Raw genomic sequence first — 11,680 nt, forward strand, 5'->3', positions numbered from 1 at the left:
GCAGAGAGTTAAATAAAGTTCGTTCAGAGCCATCGATGTGTCTGCTTGGGGGGATATATACGGCTGTGATTATAATCGAAGAGAATTCTCTTGGTAGATAATGCGGTCTACATTTGATTGTGAGGAATTCTAAATCAGGTGAACAGAAGGATTTGAGTTCCTGTATGTTTCCTTCATCACACCATGTCACGTTGGCCATAAGACATACGCCCCCGCCCGTCTTCTTTCCAGAAAGATGTTTGTTTCTGTCGGCGCGATGCGTGGAGAAACCCGCTGGCTGCACCGCTTCGGATTGCGTCTCTCCAGTTAGCCATGTTTCCGTGAAGCAAAGAACGTTACAGTCTCTGATGTCCCTCTGGAATGCTACCCTTGCTCGGATTTCATCAACCTTGTTGTCAAGAGACTGGACATTGGCAAGAAGAATGCTAGGGAGTGGTGCACGATGTGCCCGTCTCCGGAGTCTGACCAGAAGACCGCTTCGTTTCCCTCTTTTTCTGAGTCGTTTTTTTTTTTTGGTCGCTGCATGTGATCCACTCGGTTACACTGGTTGTAAGGCAGAACACAGGATCCGCATCGCGAAAAACATATTCTTGGTCGTACTGATGGTGAGTTGACGCTGATCTTATATTCAGTAGTTCTTCTCGGCTGTATGTAAAGAAACCTAAGATGACCTGGGGTACTAGTGTAAGAAATAACACGTAAAAAAACAAAAAACTGCACAGTTTCCTAGGAACGCCAAGCGAGGCGGCCATCTCTGTCGACGCCGGAAGTATGAAAAGACATCAGAGAAAATAATTGTTGACCTCCACAAGTCTGGTTCATCCTTGGGAGCAATTTCCAAACGCCTGAAGGTACCACGTTCCTCTTTACAAACAATAGTACAAGTATAAACACCATGGGACCACACAGCCATCATACCGCTCAGGAAGGAGATGCGTTCCGTCTCCTAGAGATGAACGTACTTTGGTGCGAAAAGTGCAAATCAATCCCAGAACAACTGCAAAGGACCTTGTGAAGATGCTGGAGGAAACGGGTACAACAGTATCTATATCCACAGTAAAACGAGTCCTATATCGACATAACCTGAAAGGCAGCTCAGCAAGGAAGAAGCCACTACTCCAAAACCGCCATAAAAAGTCAGACTACGGTTTGCAACTGCACATGGGGACAAAGATCGTACTTTTTGGAGAAATGTCCTCTGGTCTGATTAAATAAAAATATAACTGTTTGGCCATAATGACCATCATTATGTTAGGAGGAAAAAGGGGAGGCTTGCAAGCCGAAGAACACCCTCCCAACCGTGAAGCACGGGGGTGGCAGCATCATGTTGTTGGGTTACTTTGCTGCAGGAGGGACTGGTGCACTTCACAAAATAGATGGCATCATGAGGTAGGAAAATTATGTGGATATATTGAAGCAACATCTCAAGACATCAGTCAGGAAGTGAAAGCTTGGTCACAAATGGGTCTTCCAAATGGACAATGACCCCAAGCATACTTTCAAAGTTGTGGCAAAATGGCTTAAGGACAACAAAGTCAAGGTATTAGTGTGGCCATCGTAAAGCCCTGACCTCAATCCTATAGAAAATGTGTGGGCAGAATTGAAAAAGTGTGTGCGAGCAAGGAGGCCTACAAACCTGACTCAGTTACACCAGCTCTGCCAGGAGGAATGGGCCATAATTCTTCCAATTTATTGTGGGAAGCTTGTGGAAGGCTACCCAAAATGTTTGACCCAAGTTAAACAATGTAAAGGCAATGCTACCAAATACTAATTGAGTGTATGTAAACTTCTGACCCACTGGGAATGTGATGAAAAAAATAAATAAAAGCTGAAATAAATAATTCTCTACTATCATTCTGACATTTGACATTCTTAAAATAAAGTGGTGATCCTAACTGACCTAAGACAGGGAATTTTTACTAGGATTAAATGTCAGGAATTGTGGAAAAACTGAGTTGAAATGTATTTTGCTAAGGTGTATGTAAACTTCCCATACTGTATTTTATACCATCTTTTGCACCTTGCCCATGCTGCTCGGCCATCGCCCATCCGTATACTTAGGTTTCTCATTCACCCCTTTAGATCTGTGTATTAGGTAGTTGTTGAGGAATTGTTAGATTACTTGTTAGATATTACTGCACTGTCGGAACTAGAAGTGTATGACAAATACAATTTGATTTGATTTGGTGGTCATGGTTTGGGGCTGCTTTAGGGCCTGGACAGCTTGCTATCATCGACGGAAAAATGTATTCCAAAGTTTATCAAGGAATTTTGCAGGAGAATGTTAGGCTATCTGTCCGCCAATTGAAGCTCAACAGAAGTTGGGTGATGCAACAGGACAACGACCCAAAACACAGAAGTAAATCAACAACAGAATGGCTTCAACAGAAGAAAATACACCTTCTGGGGTGGCCCAGTCAGAGTCCTGACCTCAACCCGATTGAGATGCTGTGGCATGACCTCAAGAGACCGGTTCACACCAGACATCCCAAGAATATTGCTGAACTGAAACAGTTTCGTAAAGAGGAATGGTCCAAGATTCCTCCTGACCGTCGTGCAGGTCTGATCCGCAACTACAGAGAAAACGTTTGGTTGAGGTTATTGCTGCCAAAGGAAGGTCAACCAGTTATTAAATCCAAGGGTTCACATACTTTTCCCACCCTGCACTGTGAATGTTTACACGGTGTGTTCAATAAAGACATGAAAACCTATAATTGTTTGTGTTATTAGTTTAAGCACACTGTGTTTGTCTATTGTTGTGACTTAGATGAAGATCAGATCAAATTTTATGACCAATTTATGCATAAATCCAGGCATTTCCAAAGAGTTCACATACTTTTTCTTGCCACTGTATATACCAAGGTCGCTATAGTTACAATATATTACAACATACTGTCATGACGTTGGCCTGGGGGTAGGTTTATGACAGTCATAAATACCTCTTCCCCCCCTTTTGCCTCTCTCTACCCTACTGATGTGACATTTGAAAACCCCTTGGTTAACATAGAGATTCTGGGGGGGACAAAATGGCGCCGTAGAGAGAACACGGTGTTTCAGCGAGCTCTCGTGGCATTCGTAAATTTATATTCTTACATTAATCTCCTAGCTTGAAAAAGTGGTAGAATTGGCTAAATAAGTTACCATACAATGAGTCTTGACGACTATCTCGCAAAAATCTCTGACAACATGCCCAATAGAACTACTAAGAAGTCGACCAAAACCACCACCCCTGTGGATGTGCATGAGGAGCTAGCTAACGTTAGCGAAGCTAACACCATTGCGGACCCCGGCACAATGGACCTGATGATTCAAAAGATGACTGATAACATTACTAAAGTGATCGATGCTAAGATAAGAACGGTCTTGGAAGCAATAGCAGGCCATTCAGCTGAAATACAGAGCGTTGTGAAACGTGTTGTTGAGGCGGAAGGAAGAATTGCTGCAATGGAAACTTCAACTACATCTATGGACGCTAAGATAAAAGCACTTGAGAAACAGGTGCCCGAAATGGCGGAGCACATTGACGACTTGGATAATCGAGGACGCAGATGCAATATTCGTGTTGTGGGACTCCCGGAAAATTCTGAAGGGACACGTTCAGTAAAATTCTTTGAGGAATGGATCCCTGGCTACCTACAAATGGACACTAAGGCTGGTCGTGTGAAGCTGGACAGAGCCCATCGATCTCAGGCACCGATACCCGGTCCCAATCAGCGCCCACGGCCGGTGGTTATAAAGTTCCACAACTTCACTGACAAGCAGCGCGTCATGGATGCGGCTAGAAACATCGGCTCTGATGGTAGTCAACATAAAGGTCCAAAGGTCTCATTCTTCAATGATTATTCCACAGCGGTCGTACGAAGACACAAGCGTTTGATGAGGCGAAGGCTCGACTCAGGAGAATGAAGATGGACTACGCACTGTTGTACCCGGCCACATTGAAGATTATGGTCAATGGATCACCTAAAAAGCTCTACACACCTGAAGAGGCTGCTGCGTTTATTGACTCTCTCGGGTAAATAACTTTAAGCTGCACCCCCGCAGCATTGGATAACTTTTTATTTGAATCTGATCATGAAACAGTGGTGTGAGTTCTCACGTACTCCGGCTCAGTGATATTCGTATCTTTATTATTTTTCTTGCTAAAGTAATAGCCGCTATAGCTCAGGCTGAGATATGTGTGAATCCATATTGGTGCCCAGGCTTGGTTTTAGGTGGAAGAGCCTCAATCTTCTTCTATTGATTTTCTTTTCCATATATATAAAGGATGAGGCTATTGAGCGGCAATGCGGACTTAAGTGTCTACATTGGAGAGTTGAAATCCCCTGCATGTTAGCTAGTGGGAAAACCCCCTTTTGGATCTTTACATGTTTAATTTTTGGGTTTAGTATAGTTCGAGTTCAGGGTTCATATCATTTGTTTATGCTCAGTGAGACAGAGGAGAGTTCAACACATGGAAAAAGGTACCACCCCACTTTTACAGTAGGATCCAGTCTGGATATTGAATGGTCAAGATAAAATGGCAGATAACAGACTGCGTGTATGTACGTGGAACATTAGAGGGAGCCATAACCCCATTAAAAGGAAGAAAGTACTGTCTTTTTTGAAAAAAGAAAATATTGATATTGCCCTGTTGCAAGAAACTCATTTTGATGATAAGGAGCACCTGAAATTACAACAAGGGGGGTTTGGTCAAGTGTTTTTCTCATCATTTACATCTAGAAGTAGAGGTGTAGCAATTCTGGTGAAAAAGAACTTACCACTTAAGGTCTTGAATTGTGTGAAAGAAAAATTTGGTTGCTTTGTTATAATTAATGGTACTTTACAAGGGCAGAACATTTCCATAATGAATATTTACTTCCCCCCTGCTCACCCCCCAGATTTCCTCACTTACTGATTCTGATGGTAATCATTTATATGAAAATAAATTGATAAGTGACTCATTTAAGAAATTTTATACAAACCTTTATGCCTCAGAACTGCCAAAGGATGCACCCAAATTAATGGAGAACTTATTTTGTAAGATTGAGCTCCCTACTATCTCCAAAGAGCAGAGGTCACTCCTTAATGCCCCTATTACCAAGGAAGAGATAATGTTCGCAATTAAGAATCTGCAAAATGGTAAGGCCCCAGGACCAGACGGGTTTTGTAGTGAGTTCTATAAAGAGTTCCATGGCCTGATCCTTGAGCCATTGCGTGATATGTTTAACCACTCATTTTCAAATGACCAACTCCCTCAAACGCTGAGAGAAGCCAACATTTCACTTATTCTCAAAAAGGGAAAATGTCCAGAGTCTTGTTCCTCGTACAGACCAATTTCCCCTCTGAATGTGGATAGAAAATTGCTTTCTAAAATTCTAGCCACAAGATTAGAGGACTCACTGCCACTAATTGTGAAAGGAGACCAAACTGGCTTCATTAGGGGCCGTAAGTCATGCAACAACGTCAGGCGGCTTCTTAATGTAATTCAAGCCTACCAACAAAGTGCTGTGGATGGTCTTGTGCTCTCCCTAGATGCTGAGAAAGCATTTGATCGTGTGGAGTGGTCTTACCTATTATTTGCTCTAAATAAATTTGGTCTGGGGGACAACTTTATAAAATGGGTGAAAGTTTTATATGATGGTCCTCAGGCTGCTGTCCTTACTAATGGGCTACGGTCAAATAGCTTCTCTATACACAGAGGTACCAGACAGGGCTGTCCTTTATCCCCCCTCTTTGCACTCGTTATGGAACCACTGTCCGAGGCCATCAGGGTAACGCCTGCTATACAGGGGCTGCTCATTGGTGATGTTCACCATAAAATAAGCTTGTATGCTGATGATGTCCTGATATTCATCTCTAGTCCCGAGACTTCAATTACATCTCTTATTAATATTATTGAATTATTCAGCGAATTCTCAGGCTACAAGATTAACCTTACTAAGTCAGAGGCTATGCCACTTGGTAGCCTACACTCTGTACCTAATACTTCTCCCCCTTCCCTTTTAAATGGTCTACCTCAGGTTTCATGTATCTGGGTATATTTGTAACTCCTAAATTCCAGCTAATGTACAAAGCCAATTTTGTTCCCTTGTTTGATACAATAAGACAGGATCTGGAGCGCTGGAACTCTCTCCCGATTTCTTGGTTGGGTAGAATATCCCTCTTGAAAATGAACATTTTACCTAGACTACTTTACCCAATCCAAATGATCCCAGTATTACTCTCCAATAAGGTAATAAAGGATGTAAATGGATGGCTAAGTTCCTTTTATATGGAGTAAACGCAAGCCAAGACTTAAGATGGCAATATTGCAGCTGCCAAGTTCTATGGGCGGCTTGGACCTGCCCAATATTAGGTTCTATCAATGGTGTGCCCACCTTTGTTATATTTCTGACTGGATCACAAATGATGACTCCTCTATTTGGTTAGACATTGAGACTTCTCTTTCAAAATACCCCTTACAGGATCTTTTATTTTTCAGAAGTTTCAAGTCTGTAGAAGATCACTGCAATAATCCCGTTACACTTAACACACTCAAAGTATGGAGGTCAGTTCAACGCTTCCTGGGAAGGTCCAAACTAACCTCTGCTCTTACCCCAATTCTTAACAACCCAGATTTCAGTCCAGGATTGCTGGATGCTGGCTTTAACTTATGGCTTAATAAGGGCATACGCAGGCTAAATGACTTATTTGCTGATAAGATTTTGTTGTCATTTGAGCAGATGGTCGAGAAATATCGACTCCCAAAGCAGGACTTTTCCCACTTCCTACAAGTAAGACATATTCTGAAGAGCACCACCTTAATTGGTAACCCTGATGTGTCTGTCATTGAAAGAATGCTTTTTTTCCTACAAAGGAAAATGTCTGTAAGTCTGTTTTATGATACTTTAAGGTCCTTTTCTGCTGTCAACACACAGAGGGTGAAACAAGTGTGGGAGAAAGAATTGTCTGTTACTATTGACGAAGAGATGTGGGAGGACATTTGGAGATATGCAAAAACAATATCTATATGTAACCGTACTAGAGCAATCCAATTAAGAATAATACACAGATTGCATATATCCCCAAATTGCAGACATGCTTTTAGCCCCACTTCCTCTTCCCCTCATTGTCTTAAATGCAAAACTGATACAGGCACCCTAACACATTGTTTATGGTCATGTACCAAAATACAAAGATACTGGTCTGGTGTTCTGCAAGAAATTGAAAAGATCCTAGGGGTTGATCTAGAATTGGACCCAGTTTCTTTACTGTTAGGTCTCCCTAGTAGGCATGTTACTTCTGTCGGTAAAAGGAGGCTTTACAACATCCTTACCTTCGCAGCGAGGAAAAACATCCTTTTACAGTGGATTAGTGATAAGGTTCCTTCTATTAAAGATTGGCATAAGATACTATTTGAATGGGTGCCTCTGGAATATCTGATAAGTACATTGCATTCTAAAACAGACCAGTTCTACAAAGTATGGGAACCTTATCTAAATGACCTAGAACCTGAGGTATCAGCTATTATGCTGCAAGGATTCTCTTAGAATGGCGGGGATCTATGTATTTCAGAACTACACTGTACGTTCCATGTGTGGAACCTAACCTCTTGGTTTAAACTGAGCTTTTTTGTTTAATTTCTGTTTGTAAGTTTGTTTAAAATGTATGTATTGAGAGACGCAATGATGGTGATGGGGTGAGAGAAGCACCAAGCGGGAAGAGGAAAATGGTGTACGTATGTATGGGTGTGTATGTATGTGTGTGTGTGCGTGCGCGTATGTATGCTTGTGTATATGCATGGGTATATGTATGTGTGTGTATGTATGTGTATGTATGTATGTGTATATATATGCACGTAGATATGTGTAAGTGGGTGCTGTTTTTCTTGTTTTTGTTTTGTGTGCTTTGTCTCTGTTGTTGTATCTCTTAATATGGGTGAAAATTGTGAAATTCCAATAAAAATACTGTTACTAACATAGAGATTCTGGGAACATCAGAAGGTGGGGGGGAGTGAACTATATTCTGGTAATACAACCAATTGAACATATGCGGTGGTACTTAATGAATATGATGTCAGTTCGGTTGTCATCTGAGACATTCTCATCAATGATAGGATGACATAAACTCTACAGTGGAAAGTCTACACATCAGAGTTATTGGATTCACATGGAATTGTTGATCAATTTACATTTTTGAATATGAAATTATTCGTGATGGGATGAAATGTGATTTTAGCTTCTGAAATGTGAGATGTGGGTTTTCATAAGATAGGGCTCTGCTCAATCAGTGGCCCGCCCCTGTGAAGGGACATGGGCTATAAAACTTTTCAAACATGCCCTCCTCTCCCTTCCTATATAAAGCCTTGACGACAATATAACCTCCTGTTCCGAGGATGTGAGGACGACGGTCCGATGTCAGAATGGTTCAGATAATAACTACAGAACGAAGCCAACATCAGCGTGAGCTTTGGTTGCGAATGGAATGAACTTTGAACTCTTATTCACGACAGAAGTGATACCTCCTAGCCGTTGAGTTAGCAACAGCAGATGCAAACGAGGGTTAGGAAGGAACAGACAGAGCATCCCGTCTACCACACAACAACGTTACTACAACGTATCCAATTTACCAGCAGATACATTCTTCAAAGGACTCGGTTTGGCAACATGGCCTTCCATCTACCACCAACCTACCGAAGCGAAGCTCAGAGTAAATATTTATTGCATTTTCCTTTTCCAAATGGGCGGTAATTTAGAATGCATAATATTCTGTATTTACGATAGCACAGCTTCTTACTTTGTCCCTCAGTCTTCCCGCTCTTTCACTCAAACCCAGCCCCTTTTCTTTTGTGTCACCAGCTGTCATATCTGTTTCCGCCTGCTAGGGACGTTTTCCTTTATGACCTAATTTGTAATCAAGGTATATGAAATTCTGTGTGATTAGTTAGGTATTTAGTAAATAAATAGTTAAACCCAATTTTGTATAACTGATTCAACTTGTTAGCCAGGGTTCGTGAAGATAACCAAGAATTTACAACTTCCAGATGAGACTGAAATAAGGTGCCGATTAATATTGACTGCTATTGATGTAAAATATTACTAGGTCTTTAAGAGTTTATTCGGAAGATAACAGCTCTATAAATATTATTTTGTGGTGCACCGACTCTAGTTAATTACATTTACATGATTAGCTCAATCAGGTAATATTAATTACAGATACATTATTTTATAGAATAGCTTGTCATTTCACTTAATCCGGCATAGCCAAAGACACAACACTGTCCAGGTCCTGAGGCAGCAGAGCCAAAGACAGTACCAGTCATAAGTTTGGACACACCTGCTCATTCCAGTGTTTTTCTTTATTTTGATATTTTCTACATTGTAGATTAATAGTGAAGACCTAAAAACAATGAAATAATATGGAATCATGTAGTAACCAACAAAGTGTTAAAACAAATACATTACCATGTAGAAAACAGGAAAAATAAAGAAAAACCCTGGATACAGTGTATTCGGAAAGTATTCAGACCCCTTGATTTAAAAAAAACATTTTGTCAAGTTACAGCTTTATTCTAAAATGGATTTAATTTGTTTTATTGCTCTACAATTATTAGTTTTTTTCTGAATAAAAACAAGGTGTGGGAGTCATTTAATGAAGCTGCCAGTTGAGGACTTGTGAGGCTTCTGTTTCTCAAACTAGACACTCTAATGTACTTGTCCTCTTGCTCAGTTGTGCACCGGGGCCTCCCACTACTCTTTCGATTCTGGTTAGGGCCAGTTTGCGCTGTTCTGTGAAGGGAGTAGTACACAGCGTTGTACGAGATCTTCAGTTTCTTGGCAATTTCTGGCATGGCATAGCCTTCATTTCTGAGAACGAGAATAGCCTGACAAGTTTCAGAAGAAAGGTCTTAGTTTCTGGACATTTTGAGCCTGTAATCGAACCCACAAATGCTGATGCTCCAGATACTGAACTAGTCTAAAGAAGGCCAGTTTTATTGATTCTTTAATCAGAACAACAGTTTTCAGCTGTACTAACGTAATTGCAAAAGGGTTTTTGTAATGATCAATTAGCCTTTTAAAATGATCAACTTGGATTAGCTAACACAACGTGCCATTGGAACACAGGAGTGATGGTTGCTGATAATGGGCCTCTGTGCGCCTTTGTAGATATTCCATAATAAATCTGCAGTTTCCAGCTACAACAGTCATTTACAACATTAACAATGTCTACACTGTATTTCTGATCAATTTGATGTTATTTTAATGGACAGAAAATGTGCTGTTCTTTAAAAAAAACAAGGACATTTCAAAGTGACCCCAAACTTTTGAACGATAGTGTGAGTTTGTGTGTGTGTGTGTATGTATGTATGTATGTATGTGTATATATATATATATATATAATATATTTATATATATATATTCAATGTCACTCTAGTTACAATATATTGGATATTGGACCTAGCATGTAAGCAGGAAGTAGAGAAAAGACCGTGTCTGATCGGCTGTGATGACATACTATATATAATATTGTAAACTGCTTTGGACAAGAGTGTCTGCTGTGTGATTAAAATGCCTCTCAAACCCAACCTAGAGAATCCTTTAAAACATCCCAAGGGTTCTGTCTCTCAAACCCAACATAGAAGAGGAGTCTGTGTGCGTACGTGTGCGACTAACAGTGTGTGTGTTTAAAATGTTTATTTTTTATTTAACCCTTATTTAACCCTTATTTAACCCTTATTTAACTAGGCAAGTCAGTTAAGAACAAATTCTTATATACTTTGTGTGTTTGTTTATATAACTGTTCGATGTTAGTCACGTTCCTAATATTGTTTTCAGTACAAGGCCTCGGTGACGCCGTGGGTGGGGCTGAGGAAGATCAACGTCTCCTATTGGTGCTGGGAAGACATGTCACCCTTCACGAACACCTCCCTCCAGTGGTTGCCGGGGGAACCCAGCGACGCCGGTTTCTGTGGTTACCTAGCAGAGCCGGCTTCCAGCGGTCTTAAAGCCCAGACCTGCATCAACCCTGTTAACGGGAGTCTGTGTGAACGAGCAGGTTAGACACACACACACACACACACACACACACACACACACACATATATACACACACACATACACACACATATACACAGAGAGACACACACACACACACACACACATATATACACACACACATACACACACATATACACAGAGAGACACACACACACACACACACACACACACACATATATACACACACACATACACACACATATACACAGAGAGACACACATACACACACACACACACACATATACACACACATATACACAGAGAGACACACACACACACACACACATATACACACACATATACACACACACACACACATATACACAGAGAGACACACACACACACATACACACATATACACACACACACATATACACAGAGAGACACACACACACACACACAATCACACACACACATATACACATACACATACACACACACACACATATACACATATACACAGAGAGACACACACACACACATACACACACATATACACAGAGAGACACACACACACACATACACACACATATACACAGAGACACACACACACACACACACACATATACACAGAGACACACACACACACATATACACACATATACACAGAGAGACACACACACGCACACACACGCATATACACACACACACACACACACATG

General features: G+C 41.0%; 1 protein-coding gene across 1 annotated transcript in view; it reads left to right on the plus strand.

The window, feature by feature from the left end:
• The window catches only part of atrn (attractin), a 224,784-nt gene that overhangs the window by 76,066 nt on the left and 137,038 nt on the right, over nt 1-11,680 (plus strand). The window contains 1 exon segment of the mRNA XM_042325050.1: nt 10,797-11,016. Within this exon segment, the coding sequence (XP_042180984.1) occupies nt 10,797-11,016 (220 nt within the window).

Source organism: Oncorhynchus tshawytscha, linkage group LG08 (assembly GCF_018296145.1).
Source record: "Oncorhynchus tshawytscha isolate Ot180627B linkage group LG08, Otsh_v2.0, whole genome shotgun sequence".
NCBI lineage: Eukaryota > Metazoa > Chordata > Actinopteri > Salmoniformes > Salmonidae > Oncorhynchus > Oncorhynchus tshawytscha.